The sequence below is a fragment of the Aptenodytes forsteri genome, unplaced genomic scaffold (genome assembly GCF_000699145.1).
Source record: "Aptenodytes forsteri isolate BGI_AS27 unplaced genomic scaffold, ASM69914v1 Scaffold231, whole genome shotgun sequence".
Lineage (NCBI taxonomy): Eukaryota > Metazoa > Chordata > Aves > Sphenisciformes > Spheniscidae > Aptenodytes > Aptenodytes forsteri.
Window position 1 is genome coordinate 1,311,070 of NW_008796046.1, and position 27,987 is coordinate 1,339,056.

General features: G+C 40.4%; 1 protein-coding gene across 1 annotated transcript in view; it reads left to right on the forward strand.

The window, feature by feature from the left end:
* The window catches only part of UVRAG (UV radiation resistance associated), a 102,354-nt gene that overhangs the window by 15,860 nt on the left and 58,507 nt on the right, over nt 1-27,987 (forward strand). Inside the window, exons 2-7 of the mRNA XM_009286117.2 lie at nt 1,429-1,546; nt 2,994-3,032; nt 5,463-5,623; nt 7,719-7,793; nt 13,741-13,826; nt 27,470-27,575. Of these exons, the coding sequence (XP_009284392.1) occupies nt 1,429-1,546; nt 2,994-3,032; nt 5,463-5,623; nt 7,719-7,793; nt 13,741-13,826; nt 27,470-27,575 (585 nt within the window). The remainder of the gene's footprint in view (nt 1-1,428; nt 1,547-2,993; nt 3,033-5,462; nt 5,624-7,718; nt 7,794-13,740; nt 13,827-27,469; nt 27,576-27,987) is intronic.

Here is a 27,987-nt window from a genome sequence, read left to right on the forward strand (position 1 = left end):
CAAAATGGATGATGGATTTTTCAATTCATGTTAAAAGCCTTTCAGGACAAGCTGCAAACAGAAAAGTTGTCTTTTGGTTTCAAAAGCATTTTAAATCCGCTTTTGGTCAAGGCGAGAGTGTTTCTTTTAAGGTGGATCCAGACTTACAAATTAACAAGCTTTGGGGAAAAAGAAGTATGCTGTAAAATGAAATCTGTGGTAAAAGGAGGCACTAAACCAGTTGTTTGAGGCTTGTAGGTGGTTTGTGGTGATCCAAAAAGGATAGGGAGCCATTTGTCAACACCCCCGTGGTAGATGGGTGAGACTCTGGTAGGTTGACAGATTGATTGGGAGAATATGATACCGAAGGATTTGGTGAGAACTTTATATATTTGAAGTGGCAGTCTGCCGAGTGCTAAGTTCGTGGTAGTCTGTTTTAAGCATGCAGGGGTTTTCAAAGTTAAAATGAGAACCACAGCGAAACAATGATTTAAGAGCGACTGGACAGTCCTACAAAATTGCTTTGTTAACTAGTTAAATTTAACAATAAGCTAGTAATGTTAAATATTTGTCAAAGATGAGGGGCGTAGTATGCTTTGAAGCTGAGGATTTTAGCCACAACTATTAAAGCTATTTGGCACTTGGGGGGGGGGACAGGGGCTGGTTCAATCTGATGATTTTTGTTCGAGATACAGTACTGTAGCAAACTAACATAGTGTTGGAGTTGGATGAAATCACTTAAACTAAAGATTTTAGTGATATATTCTGGTGTATTCAATCCAAGAGAAAAGGACTCGGTTATCCAAGCAGAAGGTAGCTGACAGACATCACGAATTTGACTATGCCCTTAATTTTCCCTGAAAATCTGGATGTGTCTTTCTGATGTATTTTACTTTTATTTAAGGTTGTTACAGCAGTTTCCAGGATTGCTGTGAATTCAGGAAGCTTTGTCAGCCGGTTACTTACGGCTCTGGATTAGGTGGTGGTTTGTGTTGGAGCTCTTTGTCCGCTAGTGCTTGTTGAAAATAGCTTTGGCTAGGAAGTGTTTCCAATGTGATGATGCAGAACACCTGGGTGATACTGCTGCTGTTTGATGCTAATGGTGTCACGTATTTGCTTGAAACTGCTCGAATAGTTGGGGTGACTCAGACATGTGGAATAAAAATTACATATAGGAGAGGAGTAAGAACAGCTTGTCTTGTATATCAGTGTTGCTTAATCTGAGCTCGTAGGTGCTGGCTGTTGCTTGTCCAGTCGGTTTCCTATGGCTTTGAATGCTTATTGTTCACACTAGCTTTCCGCCAAAGAAAACGTGAGTGTTTGGTGGGAATTTTTTTTTTGACAACAGTGCTTTGGAAATCATTAAAATGCTTTAATACAAAAAAATGAAAGGGTTCAATTTCAATCTAAGAAAGTTCTTTAACTATTTAGGTTTTTTCTCATTTTTAGCGCCGGCTTCGTCATCTTCGTAACATCGCTGCACGTAACATTATCAATAAGAATGGTTATCGCCTCTTGGACACGTACTTCACTCTTCACTTGTGTGATAACACGAAGATATACAAAGGTAAACAAGGCTTGCTATCAACTTTTTTACTAATCTTTGAATTCTTATGATACAAATTCTGTGTTCTCTTTTTGCCTTGACAACCTGCTGCCATTATTTGCATCGCGTATGCTAACAGTGGAAAAGAGTTCTTTAGTTTCCTGAACTTCATAAAAGCTTTCAGTGTTAGCAGCCAAGGAAGCAAACCAGATGACAGATTTGGTAGTCTCTTAAATCAGCCTATTTTTGTTGTTGCTCTCCTCTCCCCCCACCAATAATATAAGAAACTTGGGAACTTCCCAGAGCACAGAAAAGTTAAAGCTTTTGGAGCCTCAGTTGCTTTGTGTGTGGGAGAGAGTGTTCCACTCTGTGCGTACCAGTTATTTTACGGAGCATAAACCAGCACTTACTATTATCAAAGTTTTCCAAAAATAGAATTGTCAGCCAATGACACGAAGCATCCAGGCATCTGTTCTGCTTTTGATAACTGTGTTTGAGCGTTAGATCTTATTTCTCTTTAATGCTGTGCTTTCCACTACAATGTATAGCTCTTCATTGTGGAGAGTTGTTATTAAAAAAATATTTTTATGCTCCTTTTGATATGATCGACAGTTGGAGCTTTGCAGGCAAATTTTGGTTTTCTCCTAATTTTTATTTTCAGCTAGTGTAGTTGAACCTTGCTCTTTTTTTTTTCCCTCCGCAAGGTCGCTGTTTTATTAGGATAAGAATACATAACTTGAGCTTGCTACCTGGACTTTCTTGTGGTGGTTGGTTGAACCTGTAACTGATCACTTTTGCTACAGTGTTTGGTGTATGGGACTGTTCTGCACTCCATCAAAGCTTTATCCTTGGACTCCAGTGGACTGAGGGATATTGTACAAAATCTGTATTCCAGCCTCCGGAGCTGTCTGCCTAAAGGCTTTAAGCTCTCATTTTGGCTGGGAAAGCCAAGGCCCATGTGTCAGCAGTTGCTTATTTCCATTTAAATACAGGGTTCTTGGCACCTCTGTGAGGTAATTTGGCCATTCACTTTCTAAGCATCTGGAACAGGTCACCCTTGCTCTTCAGGAAAGGAGCGCAATTAGTTTATCTGTGCTGCACTCCTCCAGGAAGATGTCGTATGACAAACTAGTCACTTTGCAAATGTCATCCAAATATTGTAAAGTACTGGGGCACGTTCTTTCCCCAGAAACCAAAGCCTCAGTAAATCTTGAGGATTATCTTGGGTATAAAGATGAAATGCTAAATCTAAATAATGACTTCTAATAATTAAGTGTGAATGAGTACTGTTAGTCAAAAGCATGACTGCATTTTAAAGTCTTTCTCGGGAATCTGTTACTGATAAACTAGACCCACTGGCATTTCTTTCATGAGCGTTACTTATTTTAGCTTTTTGTATTTCAAATACTAAGATTTGTATCAGTGTTTAAGCTAATCTAAAGGTGTTTTTTTACTCATTTTTCTTTAGAATTTTATAAGAGTGAGGTGATCAAGAATTCTCTGGTAAGTTATTTCAATACGGAAAAACTTTCTTTTTAAAATTGTGTTGTTACTCCAGTATATTGATTTCTCTGCTGAATACCGTAACTGTTGAATGTGTATTTCCACTCCTCAGTTCTGTGAGGAGCATCACGTTCTCCTGCTTTTCAGGTTCTTTTCACGAGGGTTGGAATAGTGAGTTATTGAATAGTAGAAACGCGAGTTCATTTTAACAGCTGTGGAGCTCTAATCTGTTGGTACTTCTGCAGACAGGACTAAACACTCCAAGGGCAGGGCATTTTCATGTGAAAACTGTTCAGTGCTCAGGTTAAGCTTTACAATATATATCCATTTTAAATACTGAGAACACCAAATAGACAAAGTAGGGTTAGCTGGATTTTTACTGGTTTAACTTCTTTCAGTATCTGAGAATTGTATGCATCATAACTCAGGTTTGTTTACGGTTCATCTTTTTTTTCCGCTTTTTTTTTGCTGTTCTTGCTGGTATTAGCAACAGAATTAGCTGCTTTTATTTAAACGCCTGCAAATTGCTTATTCAAGGAGCACTTGTATATTACTTTGCTGGGTGTACAGATTCATTAGAAGCTCATGCTGTGCAGTATAGCAACCTTTGTGTAGAAGCAGAGGCCCTGCTTGCAACACCCCAAATAAAGGGAGAGTCAAACGGTGTTGCAGCATATACCACCGATTTCTTTGAACATCTTTTTGTTGTATAGGTGAACAGTAAGGAACATGTACCTGCATATATAAACATGTATATTCTTTGAAGAGCTACTAGCTTTAAGAAACTGAAGTTTGAAAACGCCTTAGAGTTTCTAAACTTTCCAGTTCAGATCAGTGAAGGGACCAGAACTGAACAGTTTATTACCACTGAGAAGGGGTAGGTCTCTTTTGTGGGAGTAGGATGTTGCAAGCGTTGGGTAAGGGAGTTTGAAAACCTGCTAAACAGAGTTTTTAATGTCTGCATTAACACGGTAAAACTGCACCATTTATAGCACACTGGGCTGTAAATGCTTTGAAAACCTCCTGAACGGAGGAAAAGCTGTCTACAGCCACAAGGCTGTTAACTTGTCCAAGAGACAAGTTCCTTGAGACTCTAGGGTTTTGAGTTCTGCCTATTCTAAATCAGGAAGAAGAATAACAAAAAGGGAATCTAACCAAAGGAAATACGAGATGGAATGACAAAAATCTAAACAAAAGATGTCTTGAGCAAATCCCATACATCATCTATGGGTATTTTAATGGCCTGTTATTCTTGTGTCTGAATAGCTACCAAATATCCCTTCTCCTTAGGAAAACTTGATTAATGCATTCCTTCTGTAATACTTACTGGGTGACTTTGCCCCTCCCTTCTTTTCAGAGGCATCTTATTCTAAATTGCCTAATACCAATTCAGAGATGCTTGGCCCGTTCCAAACTGCTTAAGCGCTAGAAGGAAAGGCTTTTTTTTTTTCCATGGGATGGTGGGTTCCTACCTTTTGTTTTGGAGGAGCTACCATTTCTGCGTGCAGCAGAGGAGGGAGATACATATAAAAAGCACTTTCCCGTTTCTGCATTTGGACACCCTGTGATTTATGGCCTGTGGAAGTCCTAAAGTTGGTATCTGGCTCTTGGCACTAGTAGTGTTGGATTGACTTGGTTTGGTTGCAGCTTGGGCCAATTACAACAGTTTCCATAAATTTTTAATTTAAATGTTATCAGAGGTGAGTCCAAGTTCTTGGAATGCCTTGTGTTTGCAAAACTGAGTTCTGGTGGAGTAGATGTTTGCAGTTTAGCTTAACGCATGCTGCTTCTGTAAAGCTTGCGATGCAAGTCTGATCTCTGGGAGTGAAGAGGAGCTCTTAGTGACAACATTTGAAGATTGCCATCTGCATCAGTCAAGGAGGAGAAGAATGTGAACAAACCTGTCAATAAATTATGCAAACTTAATTATTGGGGAATAGAATTTAGCTTTTGCAATGTCAGCTATACCCTAGTTTTCAGAAGCTGAATTATAACTTGGAAAGGAATGTTACTTCCACTCTTAAAGTTCCTGATTTGGCTAAACTGAATTAGTAAATTCTGAAGTGAATTCTTCAACATCTTGTAATGGAAGGAAGCAGAGCCGGCTCAGAGTTTCTAAAGTACTTTACAGCATGTAGCTTTTAGCTCAGGAATTCTCTCTAGAAAACAGAATAAGGAAGCAGCAGAGCCTGTTGGCTTCAACTCCGTGTAAACCTTGAAATGGCTGGTGTTCGTTATTCTTAAGGTTTTTTTAATCTTTGACGTGGGCTTTGCTACTTTCTGAATTGTCAATTTTAGGACTACTTTCAGCTTGAGTGTGTTTTTTTTTTTTTTGAACACCTGTAGAATCCGACATGGCGGAGTCTGGACTTTGGAATAATGCCTGATCGTCTTGATACCTCTGTCTCTTGTTTTGTGGTGAGGATACCTGTAGAACCGACATGGCGGAGTCTGGACTTTGGAATAATGCCTGATCGTCTTGATACCTCTGTCTCTTGTTTTGTGGTGAGGATCTGGGGTGGCAAGAAGGAGCACTTTCAGCTTTTGATTGAATGGAAGGTCAATCTAGATGGGTTAAAGTACTTGGGCCAGCAGGTAATGTGGAAACAGTTTTTCTCAACTTTTTACTTATGGAAACAAAGCATCTGGATGAACAGATATATAGAATGCTAAGAAAGGAAATGAATGCATTTGAAGGGCGTATTTTAAAGTTTGATTGCAGAGATTCATGTTAGCTTTCTTCAGAGCTTTAAATCTTGACTAGCTGAATATTTTAAGCTACCGTTTGCTCACTGAGCCTCTTAAATGACACTGCTAGCACTTGGTGCTTTAAATTGCAATGCCTCAATTCAAGGAAATAGTATAATTGTACGTATAGTTAAATGAACATAGATCATAATGTTTGTGTATCTTACGGTTTTAATCCATTCTCATGGTAGTGACATCCCATCAAAGATCTTCAGTCCAAGGAGCTTACTGTATAAGATCTGTTTTAATTCTGGTATTTGTCTCTTACTAGCAGGCTTTTGAAAGAGGTGAGTAGCAAGGTGTTTTCTGTATCGTGGAGCTTATAGTGAAAGTGGCTCAAAAAGAAACCCATATCACATAAATAACAAAAACACCAAAAAATACGGTGCCTTTTGAATCAAATAGATGGTCCTAATTCCAATGGGCACTTTTTGATTGATTAATTGATAGGATCTATGTAGAGTAGATCATAGTTTGTCTCACTTTAAATCTACATTTTTTAAAAAATTTTTTTAAATTGGGATGTTTCAAAGCCTGGGAAGAAAGCTTTATAGGGAATGACTGCTCTAGCTTCACATGATGGATTGATCCTGGCCAGCATTCCCTGCACTGGTGGGCTGGGAAAGAGTCAGAGGAGCAAAAGTGAGGAAAAACTCGTGGGTTGAGATAAAGACAGTTGAATAACTGAAAGAAAAAAAAAATATTAAAAAAATAAAAGCGTGCGTGTGTGGGGAGAACAACAGACAAGTGATGCAAAGGTAGTCACTCACCACCTCCCACCAACAGACCGAAGCCCGGCTAGTCCCCGAGCAACAGCTCCCTCGCAAAGACTGACCCCTCTTTTTTTACTGCTAAGCGTGATGTGGAATATCCCTTCGGTCAGTTCAGGTCGGCTGTGTGGGCTGGGAAAGAGTTCAGAGGAGCAAAGTGAGGAAAAACTCGTGGGTTGAGATAAAGACAGTTGAATAACTGAAAGAAAAAAAAAATATTAAAAAAATAAAAGCGTGCGTGTGTGGGGAGAACAACAGACAAGTGATGCAAAGGTAGTCACTCACCACCTCCCACCAACAGACCGAAGCCCGGCTAGTCCCCGAGCAACAGCTCCCTCGCAAAGACTGACCCCTCTTTTTTTACTGCTAAGCGTGATGTGGAATATCCCTTCGGTCAGTTCAGGTCGGCTGTCCCAGCTGTGTCCCCTCCCAAGCTTTCGCACACCCCCAGCCTACTCGCTGTGGGGGCAGAGTGAGAAACAGAGGAGGCCTTGATGCTGTGCAAGCACTGTTGAGCAATAGCTAAAACACTGGTGTGTTACTAACACTGTTTTAGTCGCAGATCTAAAACACAGCACCATACGGACCGCTATGAAGAAAATTAACTCCATGGCAGCCAAACCCAGTACCCTTCATATTGTAGCATTCTTTCCATTTGTTATTACTGGACAGGGAGCCATTTCTTCTAAATAATATGCTCTAGCGCATGGTTTTATTTGAAATAATGTTCTTTACATTAATAGCAGGATATTAGCTATAATACTGAATGCTAATGTTGTGTCTGCTGTGACCACAAAAGCCTAATTTTGAGTATCATTTTAGGTAATATCATGTGAAAGCCAATTACTCTTGAGACTTATCTCTTTGATTAGTTTCCTGATCTCTTAGTTATTTTTGTCAGCTGGAAATGCAACAATAAGAAAGATGCTCTGGCCAGTGTTTCTGATTTCAAGGTAGAATGGCTGAACGTACTCAGTGACTGTTACTAAAGCTGTGAAGCAAATGCATTTTCTATGGCTAAATTCAATTTTCTCTGGAGTTTCACGTGCTTCTGGAATTACAGGTGCTGAAAAACTGCATTTGACCATCAAACAGAGCAATTTATGCTCATTTGCAGTGTAAAGTCATAGTAAGCTGACCATAAAATGATTTGTTTTCTTCTCTTCTTACAGATACACGCAAGAAACCCCAATGAGATTATTTTTGGTCTCAATGATGGTTATTACGGAGCTTCATTTGAACAGAAGGTAAGGGTACCTCGTATTTGTTCTGGCTTGTTAGTACTGGTGACAAGCTGAAATTCAACTTCTAAACTTCAATTTTCACCCTTGGATGCTCAGAACATTAAAATGCTTCTTTCTGGGAAGAAACACTTTTTTTGACGTGACAGATAGGAACTGTTATCTTACCTTTGTTGCATGGACATCTGAGCTGTTCTGGGAAGACTTAAAGCATAGCATTTTCAGTCCAAAAATGTCTGGTTACTGAAAATAAGCCTTGACTTTATTCTTTGAGGCCGATGCTTCATTCAAACGTAGAACATTTTTGAAAATGGTGTGGCTGTTGAGACTCATTTTCCTGGCAAATATAAAAGCACATTAAGTTTTGGTTCTCACTCTTAAAACCAGAGTTTGTAGCTTTTAAATGGAAGCTATTTATTTGCTCTGTCTTGCAACTGTTTCACCCCATGGTTTGTTTGGTTTTTTCCCCCCCAAAAAGGCTCCGCTGTAGTGTTTGTGCTTGATAGTCAACAGCACGGGTAACCGTTCGTATGTGGGGAGAGTGGAGCAAGGGACAAGGCGGCCATGTGTGCAAAACTCTCTGGCTGTACGCAAGCCTCCAAACTGTGTTTGGTATTGTGACGGTTATCCTTCAAATTGCAGATGGTTTGGTACACAGCTCAGATTCTGCTTCCTGGTGCTGTTAACGCAGTTTTCCTGAAGCAGGATGCAGTTCTAGTTTTTCATGATTTCACTATTAATAATCTGGGCCTGAATTCAATGATGGTAACGCTATCCTTTTTCCTGATTGTTTGTTGTCAGGACTTGCTTCCTAGCTCATAAGGTTTAAAAGTACATCTCTGTTTTGGTTCTTGTACGTGCTCTGTCGCTGAGTTGCAAATACAGTCGTAGCCGATGTAGAACACAAATAATCTCCTTCTTTGTCCTTCCCTATAATTTATTCAGCTCTTTCTGGCTGCTAGAGCTAGAAATTTACTTTGTTGCCCTGCTCTGTAGCTTCATAGAATCATAGAATCATTGAGGTTGGAAAAGACCTCTAAGATCATCGAGTCCAACCGTCACCCCAACACCACCATGCCCACTAAACCATCTCCCTCAGCGCCTCATCTACACGTCTTTTAAATCCCTCCAGGGATGGGGACCCCCCCCCTTCCCTGGGCAGCCTGGTCCAATGTTTCACCACTCTTTCAGTAAAGGAATTTTTCCTCACGTCCAATCTAAACCTCCCCTGGCGCAACTTGAGGCCGGTTCCTCTCGTCCTATCGCTTGTTGCTTGGGAGAAGAGACCGACCCCACCTCGCTACAACCTCCTTTCAGGGAGTTGTAGAGAGCGATGAGGTCTCCCCTCAGCCTCCTTTTCTCCAGGCTAAACAACCCCAGTTCCCTCAGCCGCTCCTCAGCAGACTTGTTCTCCAGACCCCTCACCAGCCTCGTTGCCCTTCTCTGGACACGCTCCAGCACCTCGACGTCCTTCTTGGAGTGAGGGGCCCAAAACTGAACACAGGATTCGAGGTGCGGCCTCACCAGTGCCGAGTACAAGGGGGCACGATCACTTCCCTGCTCCTGCTGGCCACACTATTTCTGATACAGGCCAGGATGCCATGGGCCGCCTTGGCCGCCTGGGCACACTTCCGATTGCTTTCTTTGTCAGTTCCTTGACCTAAATCTCTTCTTGTATGGTACATACCTCCTGTATTTAAGTGACTTGTCTGCTGTTCAAGCCAAACTAGTTGGCACAAGCAAACTCTTCCTGTAACCCTCAGAAGCTGTGTGCACCTAAGGGGTGTTTCTGCTGTTAGTTGGTGTTGCTTTATAATTTTCACATCAGTGCTGGATATTCTAATTATACAGCCTCACTTTGGTGGCTACACTAAATATTATTTATGAAGTGCCACCTGGAATCTTCTGTAGGAAGGGATTTTTGGTGTCAGGTGTGTGGCTCTGATCCTGTGGAAACTGCAGTACACTTTTGTGCTTGGTTGTGTGGGTATTTTCTGATCTCTTGGGGTGCTTTTTTCTTTGTGGTGGTGGTGATGGGTCTTCATAATACTTCAAGAATAAGCCTCAATTTTTGAGATAATACATGGGTGGAACAGCCGTTTTAGTTTCTTGCATTGACACATGAAACCTCGTTATGGAACTAGATGCTTACAAATGTCATTTTGCAAGTCTAATGAAAACCTTGTGCACAAAGACACCTCAGTCAATGTTGGAAGTGTCCTCTATTTTTGCACGTCTCGGTATGGACAAAGTTAAGGTATGATACTCTTTTTTTTTTTCCTTCCCCATTGCTCAAAAAACCCCTTGTTACTTTAATCTTTGGACTATGAATTAATTGCCAAAGTAGATTTATGGAGTCTCACAATAAAGTGCATTCTATTAGTGTATTAAATGTCTTTGTCATTAATTAAGACCACTTATGAGCCAAAATAAGAAAATTGTTGGAAGCTGACTAAACCATTCTGGCGATATTTCATGAACTCGGGAGTTTCAAAACACACTGTAGATGACTTCTGAGCATTGCTTGGTCCATCTGGAACTAAATGCAAACTCCCATTCTCTGTCCTGTGAACTTACCTGTGATGAGAGAGGTGGGAGCCTAAAAGCTGTTGTAGCAGAATGAGCTGAAGTAGGGCAGGAACATTAGGGACCGTCACAACTGTTGTTTTTATTGATGACAATTGCAGATTTATTGATTAAATGCATATCTCCCTGGTAAACAAAACCAGCAAGAGCAACATGCTCAAATAGGAATATTCTAATTGCTGAATTGTTTAATTTAAAATCAAAGCACTGGAAGCTTACAGCTTCACCAGGTAATGCACTTTAGCTGCTGTTTTAGAACCTTCAAGCACACTTGCATATAAGGTAACATTCAAAATGTGGGTTTGTGCTCAAAATGCTTGCTTTGTAGGAAGCTCCTGTCATATAAAGGAGCAGAGTAGAAAACTCTAGCAGCAATACTGATGGAGAAATTCTGGGTAAAGCAGACAATTGTAGTATAGCAATTATTGTCTTAACAAAATAAAAAACCCATATCCATGGCCTCTTTATCGTTGTTAAAGTGAAGAGTCAGTGGTGATATTTTTCCTACTGAAGTAAAAAAGCCTTTAAATTCTGTATCCTTGACAACGTATCGGTCTTGGGAATTCTGCCTTTCTTCCATCTCTTCTGTCCAGCAGCAACTTGACTGTTGCTGATATACAATGAAAAAACTGAATGTTTTCTTTGGGTAATGTTCTTATTCAAGTTGCAGTTTTCTTGCTGCAATGGATACTTAGCTCATGGCAAGAAAAAAGTTGGGAAATAAGTTTTCGAAAGCCTTTGTGCGTGCCTTCTGAGCCCTGAAGGGTATTACTGCTTTACTGTAGGTGTCTGACAGTGCTCATGTAACTCCTCTTCTAGAGTTTACAGCTTTTCTCCTCAATGTAAATACAAATGTGTGCCACCAATATAGCTGCTTTGTTCATAACCACATTTGACTTTCACATAGTTGTACCTCCAACTTCTCTTTTTGTTCAAGCTTTTTTATTATTATTTTGTAGTAAATTATGCACCAATTTTGCTGGAAGATTTCAGCAGGATTCTGCTGCTTTCATCACAACCATGTCCAATTTATTGTCCTGTTTCCTTTCTGGCATGGGACCGCTGAAGCATTTGTTCTTCTTAGTTTCATCTTCTCTAGTAATCATACACTGAAACTCTATTTGGATTTGCTTGAACTGGACCAATGTTTGAATAAGATAGATGTGAGCTTTAGAGATTTTTTTTTTTTAAGCTGTCAACCTGGACTTAAAGTATTCCTGATCCTTTAGCAGTTTTCTGAATCTGCTTGGTTTTGTCCAAGACTGCATGCTTGTGTGTAAAACCACTTTTTACCCAGGTTCATCAAAATCAGTTCTGGGTGCTATACTGGCTTTCCTAAAACCAGGTTTCTCCTTCTCTGGTTTCCTCAATGCCTTCCTGGCTTTCAGATTTTCTTTCAACCATTTTATGCTTGCTGCTAGTAACAGATAAGACTTGCCCTTGCTCTTGCAGTGGTATCTTTTCAGAAAGTGCGTTTAGGGAAGCAAGTATAGCTTTTAGTTGATGGCTAGCTTTCTCTTGTCTCCTTAAAGAAATAAAAACAGAACTAGTCTATACGGTTCTCCATAACTCAAAGCGTTCAGCTGTGGTCAGGGGCACGGGGGAACAGAAGAATAAGTTATATTCTTCAGGGATACTGAATTGTAGCTACTTTTTCAACCGTTAAGCAGGAAAGACCCTTATCTTTGGAAAGCTGCATCTCTCTCTCTACAGTACGTGGTCTCCATCAATGCAGGTAGAGTCTTTCCCCGCATACGCTTTTTTTTTTAGCAGCTAGATCCTGGCCTCTTCACACAAGCAAAGCCTTTTTGTGTGTTTACAAATACACGTGCCTGTATCTAATAAATGCTGTGGCAGAGAAGTAGACAAACTCCCCTTTCAAAGGGCAGACTTCTTTAATAACTAAGTCTGAAACCCTTCCATTGCATGCTCTGCGAGTTTCCTCAGGGCAGGACAGTTTGTATAGACCGCTTGGTGTCTGACTCTTTGGGGATTTACTTTCAGCATACTGTAGTACAGGCGAAAAAGAAAAGGCTAAAATATGTTGCTGCTCCGAATTCTTCCCCTCCTGAAACTAGTTATTCTAGGCCACTCCGCTTGTTCTCTGAAAAATTTTGCATTTTGCTTTCTGAAGGCAGTGCTTTTTGAAACGAGATCAATGGTGATGCTGGTAGTTGTGCATTTTTTCAGTTTTCCACCATCCTAGTTCATTCAGGCATGAAGATGTCTTTATGCTGGTATTTTTTCAGGCGATATATGTATGGATTTTGGCATGTAGGATCCGACATCTTGAGAATGGAAATGAGGAGCTGAGACAGCTGCTGATACGGTGCCTCTGTTGCAATATGATGCATAATGTAGCCTGTAGGTCTCACGATTATTTAGGTGGAACCTTATTTTTGATGGAAGGGAATGTCTGCTGCACTGCTTGTGGCTAACAGTTGTGTCAGTAGATGCTGACATGTAACTGCATTTCAACGTCTTTCATGTGGAAACAGCCTGTTGAGGCAGGAAAGAATACGTAGGCAGGGATTGTGGTACCAAGTACATCTGTATCACTGTTAGAAAATTGGCTGGTCACGTGTACCAGCTGCGGCTACTTCATACACTAAAACAAATGCCTTTTTTCCTACAATCCATAAACTTTCTGACAATGCCGCCAGGCGGTTTGACCTACTTAGAATTCACTTTATCGCGTGGAGAAACAGTTCTGAGTTTGTGGCGTTTCTAGGAATTTGTGTGAATATGCCTGATCCAGAAAAGCTTGGTATCTGACCTTTGCAGCATGAAGAATTGCTGTTCGTCTGTTACTATTTGATAGTACATTCTGTCTCTTGTGCAGAATGTACGCTTTGGTCTCTTAAGAATGACATACATTTTTTTGTAACTTCCAGAAACTTGTTCACATCATTCAAAAGTAAGATTGCTTTGATCTTTTAAACGTGTTACAGCATGGATAAAGAATAGAGCTTGGTCTCGTGGTCTTGTAGATCTCTGGTACGTTACTGAACAGGCTCTCAGATATGAAACCGAAGACTGGCAGTACTGTAAATTGCATCCTTCAGTATTTCTGTGCATAAAATTTGTGCAGTAATGGATTATAAAGTTCAAGAAAACACACTTCATGTCTAGAACACAGATAAAGTGTGTCATGAACATCTTTATAGGTAAGTGCTGTTGTAGGCCAGACTTGAACTTGCTGTTATTGCCACCTTAAATTGTTTCTACCTACTGTACATAAAACTGTATGAAGACAGATTTAAAATACAAAATGCAAAATCATTTGTTCTCCTACCAAAAGTGCATGCTTTTAGTCAAGATGGAAAAATTTTTGATTCTTAAATTAACATTCTTTCTTTGCCTTAAGGATCACTCAGGTACCCTGAAGAATAGTCTTCTCCAGGTGGATCAGAACTGTGTTCGTAACTCTTACGATGTCTTCTCTTTGCTTAGGTAAGGTTTTTGAGAATATTCTGTGTAGCTATTGTAACGTCTTTAGCATGTGTGGAAAGAGACTTTCCAAAGATAAAAAAACCTTCTGGACTGGAATGTGCAAAGGAGATATCTAGGTAGTGCTGATTTACCGCTGGTAGCAAGGAGATGGGCCTTGATGTACGTTCCTTGGTGGTCTCTAGGCTTCTGCCATGTGGGTGCTGGAGCACTCTGAACTAGAGCTGGCTGTGGAGCTACCCCATGGACTTGCCTTGTGGATGTTGAAATCATGGAGCTTCTCTGGAGAGCTTCTGTGGAAAGCCTCCACTCTGTTCTTCTCAACAACAATAAAATTTATTTAAATTAGAACAATGGGGGGGGGGGGAAAGCAACGTGCCAGAACTTAACTTGGTAGAATGATGCTGTAGTTGAAACAAAACAGCTACACACCTAAGCGCGTGTGTGTGTGTTTTGTGTTTTTTTTAATGTTGCACCACTGAATTGCATTTGCCTTTCGCATAATTCTCCCTTGTAATCCAGAAAAGAGGCACTGCATAGTCAGGACCCAGTTACTCCAACACATCTATGGCATGAGAAAGGTATGGCAACTGCACTTTTGGGTGGTTACTTAGGTGTCTTTGGTGGTGAAAAACACAAAAGCTATTACAAAGGTAAACAAGAAGGCCTTTTTCAGATCTGCTTTAATTATAATAGTTCAAGAATGTTAGCTGTGGGGGAAATACAATAGAGGTTTTAAACACTGTCAGGAGGTTGGTTTTGAGGAATTTGTATTTAAAAGGCACTTTACGAGACGGGTTGATAACTTCGGTTCTGCAGTAATAGCAATAGATGTGCTACATAGGAAACCCTTGAAAAGGAAATGTTTAGTATGCTTTCAGAAGTTTGGAAAAATGCATTTGGTTTTATCGCTTGTAAAAGTTGAATCCATTCGATAGTGTTAACAGTAGGTGTCACTGTTGCCTGTATGAAGCATTGGCTCTATATTCTATAGTGAAGAAAGTGGTAGGAAAAGTTAACTCTAGGTTGCTTATTCAGAAGTCTTTATTTTATAAGCTGTCTTAAAATTTAAATGTGCTGTTTCTTGATTCGGTAAAGCATATTAAAACTAAAGGCTGCTTTCTAAATGTCTGTCTTTTGTACTTTTAGTGGAAAACAGCCAGGGGGCACGTTGTGAAGTTCTGGTTACATTCTGGCATAGTCTATTAGAAAAGAACTCTTATACTACTTAACATTAAGTCTTTGTTAAATAGAAAGAAGAAAATATGTGCCGGTCATCCTGATTGCTTTGTTCATATGGTTTTTGTCACATTTCCTTTGCACTTCTTTGTAGTATGAAGCACACTTCAGAAAAAACACTCACTGTTATACCAGCTGGTCATGAACTTGACTAACTGGAGCCCTGTCTAATCTGAAATGTGGTCCTTCTTCTGAAAGTGTCTGACCATCTGTCATAAAGCTAACAAGAAATGAAGGTGTCAGCTTTGATAAAGCTCCCCCAGCGCTGTTTTGAAACCTGATTACTGAATCATAGAATCACTGAGGTTGGAAAAGACCTCTAAGATCATCGAGTCCAACCGTCGACCCAACACCACCAGGCCCACTAAACCATGTCCCTCAGCGCCTCATCTACACGTCTTTTAAATACCTCCAGGGATGGGGACTCAACCACTTCCCTGAAGCCACATGCTTTGCTCTGTCTTGGGAAGGTGAGAGTCCAGGCACTGTTTCTTAGAGTTTCTAGGCATGCTGTTGGGTGTAGCTCCTGTTTAGCCCTGCCTCTGAGCTAAGGCGTCCTCCTTTCTTTTTGCTTTGTCCTAAAAGGAACAGTTTTTTCCAGTCCTCAGCACCAGGCCTGCTGCTGATTATATTTCAGTGGATTCTACATACCCTATTAAGGAGTATATATTGCACTGTCTAGTTCCAGCAAAAGTTAGAAGTTATAATTTGTGACCATACCTAGGTGCAATTTTTACCTGTTTCCTTCCTAGCTAGGAAAGTTCTTTGGGAACTGAGGCAGAGCCCTCCATGTTAGTCCTGGATCCTTTCTATTCCCTTTCACGTTAACTCCGCTTTTTTACAGGCAAACTTTCTCTACTGCTGCTTACCTTTGATATCTAGCTCAAAAGACTGGTGATAGTGTTTATTTCTTTTAAAGTAATCTGTAGTCTCTTTTTGTCAGGTGTCCCTTTTTCTCCTACCAAGCAGTCTGGTCTGCCACCTCCTCCAGGAGTCCAGGCTTGAGTAACTAGCCCGTGAACTCTTTCTGAAGATAGTTTTTGTGAGAGCATGTTCCACTTACAACCGGAAGAGAGAGATGGGCATAATTTGAGTTGCGATTCATTTGACAGGACGTGTACTTTGGGAGGCGATGAATCGCTGTCTGCCTGCTTCTGTCCATTGGCTGTAAAGAGAATAGGGAGGTGTCTACACTGTAAAGGTTTGCATCTGGTCACATAAATCCCACATTTTGAAGACTTTCTCATGATACGATATTTGTCTGTAGTAAAAATTCACAAGCTGCACATGTGGTTTCCTAATGTTTTCACGAGACGCGTGAATATGAAGAGCTTGTAATGGCTTTGTTTAAGCTTCTAAAAAAAAAAAGCAAGTCCTAGTGATGGTGGTATCTGCATCCCACTTATTCTGATGGTACCGTGCTGCCAGGTGGGGCATAGCCACTGATCAGCTGTACAGTGTGAAAATCGATTGAGAGAGCAGGTTCTAGCTCAACCCTTAACTCTTGAAAAACTGCAAAATGAGAACTTCTATGATTGATCTCTGTCTGCTATCAAAACTGCTTTTGGGAGAAGAAATGATTTAATTTTTTTTTGTTACTTCTCAGAAGTGACTAGCTAAAACTTACGAAGCTTGTGAATAGGCCTTAATGAAAAGCATGTGCTTGGCTCAAATTATGTTGATTAAAAAAATTAATTAGGAATGCCAGAGTGTGTGTGAATGGTAGAAAATTTTTTGAGTGTTGGATTAAAATAGTGCCTGTGTGCTTAGATGCTTAATTACATGGATTTACCAGTTAATTAAGCAGGAGGAAAAGTTTAAGTACCCAGACAGCTTAGCTTTACACAAGGAAGTTCTCAGCACCTCTGCAGCTCATGAACCTTCTTGTTTTGGGGCAGGGACAAGATCCTCAGGCAAACATAGTGCTGCTAATAAGTTGTTCATGCCATATGGAAATGACGAATGTTCTTCCAGCCATTTGTTTTAAAAAGGCTAACTAACAACCACCTCAACTGGAAAGCTAAAATTTTGAGGTTTTTGTCCCTTGGCCATATTGTCAGATTTCCTGAAAAGAGGTCGCTTAAAGGCTTTCTAAATACTTTGTAGCTGGTAGTAATAGGTTATGCAGTAACACGTTTCACCTTTCACTTAACATTCAGGATGGGCCAAATTCATCTGAGGTCATGTTCTGGACATGTCTCCATAATCAAGCTCTTGGCATGTTTGCAGCACTAATGGGAATAGGTTTATATTTAGTATTCTCTTAGTTTTCTATCCTTTCTTTTCTTTAAACTTTGAAAAATAGACCTTTCAGTACTAAGTGGTGTTGGGAAGATGGGATATGCTGGCAATCCCTAAAGAAAGGGCTTAAAATCCTGTATGTTAAAATTTTACTTTGGTTCCTGAATACAAACAGTAATATCTTGTATTCTGCAATAGCTTTTCATGGTATTGTGACACTTAGAGCAATTGGCCTGCTAATACCTTTTGTGCCTCTATGTACGTGAGTGCCAGAAATCCTCCCAGATTTTGCCTGGAGACAAAAAGTGCTCTAAGAACTAGTGAAACCTGCCCCTTTGAAGTTTTGCTTCCTATATCTTTATCTCTCCAGTCAAAACGGCTTTCTCTATGTGGTTTAACCATTCCTTTGGCAGATGGGATGGCACGTTTGTGCTGTTTAGTCAGCCAGTCAGTGCAAATTGAAAGCATTTCGGTTGTATTTTTGTTTAAAAAAACCCAAACCTGTTTTCTAACAACAACGAAATCTGGTATTTGTACAGCTTGAGTGCTGGAGATGAGTAAAAGACCAGCTCCAGGCAACTGCTGTAATATTGCTAATATCTAATCTGTCTGAAGTTGATTTAAATAATACTTCTAGGTGTTAAAGGGCTTCCTCTGCTACTGCCACATGTCCATCTGATCCTAGTGGATTAAATCTTGAAAACTAGAGCAACTCCAGAGACCATGCAGGCTGTGCCTTCATCAAAAACAACAGGTTTTCGCAGTTCTGGTGATAAGCAAAGAAATCTGGCTGCAGTGCTCTGGACAAGTAAACATGACTTTTCGAACCAAATTGTAACACTAAGCGAACAATTTCCCTGTATTTCACATCACAGCAATGATGGCCCAGGTTCGGAGGCCTTAAATGGTCCAAGATTGCCAGTGACAAGACACGGCTCTGAGGAGGACCAGAGCTCAACTTCTGAACTAGCAACTAATTACTACTTTCTAGGTTAACTAATTACTACTTTCTAGGTTAGGGGCTCAAAGAAACGTGCAGTGCACTGTTGAACATTGGGCATGTTGATACGTGACGAGTAGAAATATAAGTTACTAGAAACTGTCTGAAGTCCCAGTGCCTTGAGTATGCCCGTCGTCTTCAGATTTCACAATCTGTCATAGGGGTATGCTTCAAGTGACAGGCTTTGTTTCAGGATTTGCCATTTGTAGTACAACTGTTCATTTAAAGAAGAGCGCATGTCTTATCACTGAAGAGGTATTATTTAAGAATACAAATGTAGGTAGTGCTTGTCTGCAGTCTGAAACCTTGGGATGTTGGTAAAATCAACTCTCTTAAGTGACCAAGACTAAAACATGGGAACACAATATAAAATCGGCTTTTGTTTAGCTCTACCTATCTTAGGAAAGAAGCTTTTTAACAGATACATTGCTTGTGTGTTTAAATTCTTCCATCTTTGCTAGCAGTCTTGTCGAACGAACAGAACTTACACAAGTTGATCTCTGAAACTAGAAATAGAGACAAAAGTACACGGTCAACATAAGCAGTTGTACTGTTGAAAAACTCATTAGTAGCTCAGAGTAGTTTCTCTGAGACTACAGAGTCAGTGGAATTGCATGTGCCAAATGTAGTAACTGCCTTTGGGCAGCTATTTTTAACACATGGAAATTAATGCTAAACCTGAAGCTGTTTTTCATGAGCTTTCTGAGTGGGGAATGATGGAGTGAGCAAGGTCTTCATGGGCTTAAACTGCTTTGTGCTAAGGTGTGTCTCAGGGGTACACTGACCTCTTTACAGCCAAGGAGAAGCACAAGACAAGTCGGTCTTGAACAATATCAGTGTCCCGTCCTGACAGCCAGTAGCTCAGTCAGACTTTGCTATTGTATAGTTGCTATAAGCAGCAGTTCCAAACTTTAGGCTTCCAGATGTTTGGTGGGGTGGAAAGGAGGGAAATCAGGAAGAAAACATGCTATCAGCTGCTCTCTGACTTTGGAGGGTTGTACAGCATTTGATAACAAACCCAGAGGTGAGCCACGCAAAGCTGTACTGTCTTTTGAACTTCCCTTAGGTTCCTCTACTTCCACCCTCATCTCCATGAAAGAAGTGAACCCAATGGAGCTGTGCAGTAAGTAGGATTCAGTCTCTAGCCTCTGCAGTTCTGACTGCATGGAAATAGAGTTGTTCTTTGCTACCCTCTTCCCTTTAGGATGCTGGTAGATGCATATTTAGAGATAAGGGGAGGTACGAAAGATTTTTTTCATTTTAAAATATGCACTGACAGTTAAGTCTTTTGTTTCTAGCTTTTTCCTTTGCTGTTTTTTCCTCAGAGAAGTATCCCAACTCATAGCCGTGACCAAAGCCATTCTAAATGTTGTAGTTATGGATGTTCACGCAGTAGGAACAGTGCTGCATTCTGAGAAGGTGGCGAGTGTGTGGCAGGAAAAGGCTGTCGCTAATAGTCTGATGCTCTTGCAGTGCCTTGTTCTAGCTTTTCTTGTGAGCATCTTGGTAATCAAATTGCTGGCTCACGTTGCAGACTTTCAGACTTTAATGTTGCTACTGCTGCTGCCATCACCCCCTGCTGGGAGCAGATGTGGAAATACACTGTCTCAAGTGTGGAGTGGGTAGTAGGATTCCTCTTAGCCTGACTCGTGCTCTTAAATCAGTAAGTTCCTCTGCTAACACTTCCCTTTGCTAGCGATAAGTGTGGTTGTTTTTCTGTGATGGCTGAGCTTGATGTTTCTAACTAGGAAAGATTTCCACCTGGAAGACTTGGCTCTCCGTAGTGTATAGGCAGCCAAGACAGGGCAGGCATCCCCTTGGCTTTGGACATGAAAACCCTGGTGGCCTAAGGCCAGCATAAATAAATATGAACTGTAATCAGACCTCTTGGGTGCCTCTGTATACTTTAATAAGCAGTACTGAAATGGATGAACAGTATAACAAGTGTCATCTCTCTTGGCCTAAAAACCATGTGGGTTGGAATTGTGGGGTGGTGTCTTCCTGGGAAGTAGCGATGGAGATGGAAACTGGGATCTGAATTTTTTTTTTTGAGAGGTTCCTTAGGGATTTTGATCTCTGGAATCAGACTTTCGGACAAATCTGTTCCCAAGCATTTTACTTGTGTGGTGCTAAGCTATATGGAAACTGAGGCTAATCAGTCATCAGAAGAATCAATTTACAAGCCTGATTTTTGCCAAAATCTGTAGAAGAGAGCAGCATGGGTCATAGCAAGTTGAAACAGCCCATGAAGCATGAGAGAGGTGGGGGCTTTTTTGTATTTTAACTGAACTGCAGGGTTGGTAGTCTGCTGCTGCTGCTCCTCTTATCTTCAGCTTTCCTAATATGCCATGTGGAATAAAACACCCCTACAGTGGCAGATTTTTAGCGTAAGCATGATAGGCATGTTGCTAGCTCTTGATCAAATTCGGTTTCAGAGCACTGTTTAGAAGAGAGATTACACAGAGCTGTGTAGAACTTCAAAAATAGCTTTATTCTTCTTTATTTGTGATGGCATGTAAAAGACCGTACTGATGGAAAAAATGTTCAATTAGATTAGAAGTCATAACCCAGTCCTTCTCCTTTTTCTGGCTTTATTAGAGTTGACGAAAACCAGAGCATGTCACTTAACTAAATAATTTTCTAACAGATACCTGAAAGTGTTTAAGAAGGAGGATTTTGTGATCAATGGCATTGGGGGACTTCTTTATTTTTGTTACGACTTTGTCCTGGATATGGCCATGAGAATAGTGCAGCTAATTGCTTTATCTTTCAGCCTGGGCAAAGATTTTGGTGAATGCAGTCATGCCTCCAAAATGCTTAGAAATACCTAACCACATCAGGGAAAGTCAATACCGCATTTTGACTGAGAACAAATACAATGGATTAAAGGTCTCACATCGAAGGGGAAAATGCTCTAATCTCTTTGATAATTAAAAACAGGGCAGGGTGGGGAATGCACCTATGACTGAGAAGCTGCAGAATACTTCTGTAAGCGTTACGATCATCCCTTTGTCTGGTGGGAGATCTCGCTTTTCTACTTCAGCTGCGGAATTCTGCTTCTCTTGGAAGTAAACTTTGATTTGAGTTTGGGGATGGCTTCCAGGAAAAAGTGCAGCAGTATGCAGCTTGAAAAAATGAGTCACCTGAATATTGACTGGTGTTTCTCCTTCTCCCTCCTGTGCTCAGTTGTCACAAACACCTTATCAGTTGTGTGGACTGCAATTGGAAGAACACAATCAACTTGAGAGCAGCTGTTTCCCTTTTGGGGTGGAGCCTGTAACCCATTCAACCTGAATTTATGCATCTTCCTTTTCAGTTGTGCAGTGAACTCCAGTTTTAGCCTCGCTCACTGTCTCGGAGAGAGAATTGAATCTTATATTAAGATTTGTTGGCAAGTTGCACGTCAGCAAAAAGCTGTTGGATTATACCAGTGTCACTGTCCTGGTAGGAGTCATCTTTACATACTTATGCCCTTCAGAAATTTGTATTTGCATATAATTTACCTTTCTGGTATATACAACATCTTGAATGTGATTGTTACCCTGGCAGCAAGGTTTCTGTAATCACAAACTGATAAGCACCGGTATAAAGAACAAAAAAACCCCCAACCCTTTCTCTGTTATTTGCCACAAATACATTTGTTCTTTGAATAAAAAAATCAAGCTGTAAATCCATCCCAATGCTGGAGTGGAATCTATGAATTGGAGTAAGAGGACTAGGGACATCTCAGGTTTTGTGACTTCATTTCTGGAAAAAATTGTTTGTGCTTCATGTTAAGACTCTCCTCTTCCCTTTTGTGCCCTGTGTATTGAAGGTGATCTGTATACTAGCTAGCTCCTTTAAATGTTCCTCACACTGGAGGCCAGCACCTTCCCCTGCTGCCAGTCTGATAGACATATTTTTTCCTTTTCTTCTCCATTTGCAAATAGCTCAAAGCATCCAGTGTTGCAGTCTCCACATGGACTTGATTATTCGGAAACTTAATTTGAGTCTTACATGTGTAAGTCAATTCAAAACTGAAAGAAAGATGGAAAGTATCTGTGCTTCAACAGCGCTGTCTTGTTTGAGTTTCTTACGGCACTGGTTCTTGTAGAGGCTTAATGCCATAAATGAACAAGTCAGCCTTGCATTTTATTCTCTTCTTACTCCCTACTGTCTTCTCTCGCCCTACATCTGCTTTTGACAAATTGTAGGTATAGGTTTCCGAGGAAATTGGGAAAGGGAGTGTATGGATTATAAATTAGAAAAATTTTTCTTGTGGGAAAGCAGATGTAGCAAATGATGGTTTAAGGGGCTATGTAAAAAATATGTTATAGCTGGCTGGCACTCTCCATAATCTAATTTCTGGACTGATATAAAGAAGTGTGCGTTCCATTTCTTGTATTTAATAGGAAAGTAATTGGATTTTTTTTTCTTTAATAGTAGGTTTGGGTATTTTACTTCCAGGATCCTACATCTCACTTATTGCCAGAAGTGTTCTGTTCTATTTTCTAAATCCCTGGTAGTAATTCTCAGTTTAAATTTAGTCTCATTGTAAACTAAGGTTGTTCTGGCAAATAAGACCATAGGCATTTATTGCTCTTGTGAGAAGTAGCTGTAGTGTGTGACTGCTGTAATTAATTGATGTATTTATGGCTTAGAATTCTGTACATGAAAAATCCAGATGTGTCTGATAGAAGCAAATACATATTTGGAGTGTATGACAGAACTACAAAATCATGTGTCAAACGTCTAATAAAGTGGAGACTCTTTCGTTAATGTAAATATAAGCATATCTTAGCTTAAGAGGCACGACTGTCACAACACTCCAGCTTTCCGTTTTTTAAAGATTGCAGTCAGGAATGAACTTGCTATATAAACTAGTAAATCACTAGGCTAATTCATGACCAAGAGGGATATCTCAGTTGCAGGATGCCGCAACGTGTCTTAAAGGAAAGTGCTTCAGCTGAACCTTCAAACACTGCCTCAAACTTACTGCAAGCTGAAAGAGAGCAAATGTGTTGTTACAGCACGTTCCCGAGTTGTAAAGTCAAGTTACGGTGGACCACTGCATTGTGCAGTCTTTGGGATGTCAGGAAAACTGCTTGATCCTGCAAACAAGACAAGGATGTTACTGCAAAGAAATCCTGTAACGGTAAGTCCAAAACTTGGCAACTTTTTTTTTTTTCCTCCAAGTCAGTACCCACGTTGAATTGATCGGCAGAACGTTGTATGCTAGAATTGTTTCAAATCTTACAGCCAAGGTAGAAAGTAGGGAGTTTTTGTGGAGAAGAGGAAACGATTTTATTTCAGACTTGAAAAGCCTTGAAGAAATACCCCAAATAGCCCGTATTTCAGGAACTTGGGAACTAGCAAGTGAAGAGGAGAGATGTTGAATTTTTGCCTGCTGGCTCTTCCTAGATCGATTAGGGATGCAGCTTTTGTTGGTTTTAGCTTACAGTACATGGCTAATGTTTTTGTATCTATCCCACTGTCTTTTAAACTTCCAAAGGAAGGGAGAGTGTTTTGTTTCCTCTTAGTCTCCCCCATCTCAGAAAGCAGGTGATAGGAGCATGGAAGTAGAACAGCTTCGTGGATCTCCCCCTCCAAACTATATTAGGGTGGTAAGGAATTTTAACGTCTGCTTTGCTTTTCAGTTCTTTCCCAGGCAGCAGCATGTAACTCACCTGATGTTGGACAATTGTACAGCAGCTCTCAGGGCCCCAAGCAACAGCAGTAAATCCGTCACACTTAACGTTCGTATTACTCTGCTGCTGGCTGACAATGGCTGCGAGCTGCCGCAGAGACACCAGAACGGCCTGCAGACACAGGATGACGACACTGTTGGCTAAGCTATCTCTTTAAAAAGGCTTGAGTTTCGGCCGTAACAGGCTTGGCTTTCCTGACTGCCGAAGGAAATTTGGTAGCAGGCCAGTGGCCTCGTGAAGCCCTGAATTAGCCCTTAAATTAGCACTTCCATAGCACTTTTTAATAATAAATAATAAAAAACTTTCTTGAACAATCTAGGAAATATCCTGCGGTGGCTGATAGCACATAGATTATGCCATCAGTTGGCTCATCGTTGTCAATTACTAAATTAAGCCGGCTTGTACTCAAAGCACAAATTGTGCTAACTTTAAGCTGTAGTGTTGGACTTGCATTCATACTACAAATGGAAACAATATGCAGTGAATTAGTGTTGAAGCTTCTCTCCATTCATTATATATAAATCTTAATCCAGATTTATGGCCTCAACTTGCTGATCTCCGTTCATTGGTGCAATCATAATTGCTTCCATCAAAGTCTGTCTTGTGCATGCAGAAATGATGGACAAAATTTCCCTGCTGATGTTCTTTTGTATTCCCGTTGTTGGATGACCAAAGATTTCCGTGTGGGTGCAGTGGGGGCTTTTTTGGCTGTAGAAAGGAGATTTCTGTTGATAGTTGCTGCTTTTGTGACATGAAGTCCCTAAAATTTTCATCTTGGAAGGCTTAACTTTGGACGTGGTCATGATCTTACTGTTACCACTTTAAAGTTCTCGGAACGACAGTGAACATACTGGGATTGCAAGAAAGAAAACTTACTGATACTGGTTGGCTCAATGTAAATGGGCACTATTTGGCATCAAGGCAGCCAAGTTTAACTGTAGGGTTGTTTCATATTGCAAGAAATGCCTGGATGATGTTTGGCTGAAAAAGAAAACCCTTTCTTATTAAAAACAGACTTTATTGCTGAATTATTCTGTATAGCAGTCTTTATAGGTTGGGAATATACCTTTAGGTGTAGATTCACCAAATAGTTTGAGAAGTTAGTCTGAATAGATGGTTGTTCCTTATACTCGGGCACGGGCAGAAGAACTTGAAGCTGTTATAAAATTTGTAGGCTGTTAGCTGAGTATCACTGTGAGGAACTCGCATGGCAAATGACCCTTCTAACAATTTCTCCATTTCATAAATACATTGTCAAAGAGTAAAACACTCTTCAGCAGTCAGATTTTGCTACCTGCGTGGCGTGATGTGAAGACTTGTAGAATTTCTTTCTTAATCCCCTAGCAGACTAAATCAAGAAAGTTCTTCCAGTATAAAATTAGATGAAGGTGAGAGAAAGAGAAAGGGAAATGTCACTCTGTCATTACTCTTTACCTGTAAGTTTTAGCTTTGGGTAAGGCTTTCTTATGTCTGGAAAGAAAACGTTCCACCGTTTTGGAAAGGGACAGGCTGGAAACTGTTGAAGTAGGAAACTTAGACCCTGCTGTACGATGTGACAGTAGAGATCTAAATGACATTCAGGATGGTCAGCAAACCTTGGCTTTGACCTGCGTAACCATATGTTACTTAGCCAACAGCCTCAAGATATATTTGGCAAGGTAGGGGAGGTATAAGTAGTAATTCCCACTAGGAAATAAGTGTTTCCAGGAGGTCTCAGTACTCCATTAGGGATGTCGTAGCCCTTTTTCCACCCCCAGAAGTCTTTTGCAGTCAGCAGAGCCATGCTGCTTGATGTATGATTTAGATGGGGTACAGCTACCCCCAAAAAGCTCCTAGGCTGTGTGTGCCATGAGCAGCCCGAGGAGCTCTAAAGAAACCAAAGGGATCACTTAGTATAATTTCAAACAAAAAATCTATTACAGAGAGTGTCATTTAGGAGAAGCGATAGTGTGAAGGAACTAAAGGTGTCTGATGACTTAAATGTATTCACTTAGAGTTATAACATCTTTAAAGTCCTAAATCCCAATGACCTTGTTTAATATTACTAGCACGGCCTGTTCCCTGTTGTATAATCTCCTCTCCGTGTATTTGTTTGCTGGGCTAGGTGGTTTAGGCACTGTCCTCACACTGAATAAACAAATACGTAATGCGTGCTGTTGGGTTGGGATGGGATGCTGAGGGGAGATGGGGTGAGGAGGAGGAGTAATGCTTTGTGGTTACTCATACTTGAAGCGTGTAACCTGGTTACCTTGGTCTAGCCGCATACAGACCATTAAAAACAGTTAGCCAAAAACTTTCAATAGTAATGCCTCAATTGCTTATAACTCTAGAAGAGATTAGAGAATGTAAAAGGGAGGAGCTGAGTAGCCTCTTCTATGTGCCATAGTGCTTTGGTCCGTGGCTCACAGCAAATTCACAGCCTTGCTTTGGTAAAATTAAGCATTCCTGTGAAGAGGCAGAGATTTTTTTCATTTTGGTGAAATGGAGATGATCATTAAAACATGCGTTGAAGCAGGCTTGGTCTTTTTGTTATGTTTGCCTGGGAAAGCACTAATGTCATACAGTAGGTTATCTGACCACGTTTTTGCTGTTCCAACTAGACCTTAGTCGAGTTGGGTGTTCCTTCAGGCAGCCTTGCTGCTGGGGTAATACCCTTAAAAATGGAGAAGCCCTTAGTAGCGAAACTATGAATGGTAAAAGTAAGCCTGGGTTTGCATGCCTTAAAAGACATAGTCCATGACTGCAGACCAACTCTAATTTTTTCTAATAAATAAGTTAATTTCCACTCCATGTTAATTCTAAGAAAGATGTTAATGCCTCTCTCAGACCTGTTTTCGCCATTGCTTTCCTCTGCCTGATTTTTTTCCCAATAAATATGGCAAATAATCAGTTTTCCCTCTTCACCCTGAAGCCAGGACTAATGATCAGAAACACATCATCATCACCATCTTTTTCATGCTTCAAATGTGATTCAGTTAAGAAACCCATGTTTTTGTTACAGAAGGGCCCATAGCATATTTGGAGATACTAAAGGGTGGTTTGTGCTCTTGGCCTGGGCAGCTGCATGTTATATAAAGGATACTTGCGCTTTTTTAAAGCTGCCTTATGTTAACAATGCTCACAGTAACTATCATGTGTGTATCTGTCTTGATGTTAAGTGTTATAACTTAATTGTTATGCGAGATCCCTGTAATTACCTGCTCTTTCACCTACAGCTTTGCCTTATCGGCATCTATTGAATTTAACAAATGAAGAGGACATTTGATAGTTGATCGGATTTAGAGACTTGCTGGTTTGCTTTGGATACTCACTTATAAACTGTGCAAGTTATGATTCCTTTCCTAATGTTTCATTTCGAAATAGAAGCTGACAATCTGAATTCATATTATCTCTGCTGGTTTTGAGACGGCTGGTGCATTCGTCATTAGGACACGTGTGGGGAACCTTCAGTACAGCTGTAACTTCTCTTCTCCTTGCAGGCTTCACAGAGCCCAGTGTGCAATTAAACAGACTCAGGTAACCGTTCAGAAAATAGGAAGGGAGATTGAAGAAAAGCTGAGATGTACATCTACAAGCAACGAACTGGTAAGTTTGATTATTTAAAACCTTTATTCTACAGGCTTGCTGAAGCATCTGGCTGATGTCTTGACCATATGCTTGTTTTCTTTCATCACTTGAACTTCAAATCTTTATTTAAGCCTGTCACTTCAAATGGGAACTCATCTCAGAAGTGTAATGTAATGGGTTTTAGATTTGTGTGTGTTACTCAGGTGGATTGGTAGATTGCTTATCCTATCTTTACCTTTATTTTGTATAATTACTTTTATGCTATAAAAGCACAAACCATTGCACAGTGCATGAAAGAGATTTATCAGGAAAAACAAACTTTTAATGATTTAGATAAATCTTGACAGGAACCTCTGGTGGATTTAGAGTGGGGTGAGTCTACTGGCTGGGTCTTTTTTTCCCCCTCCCCCTTTTTTTGTATATAATTTAT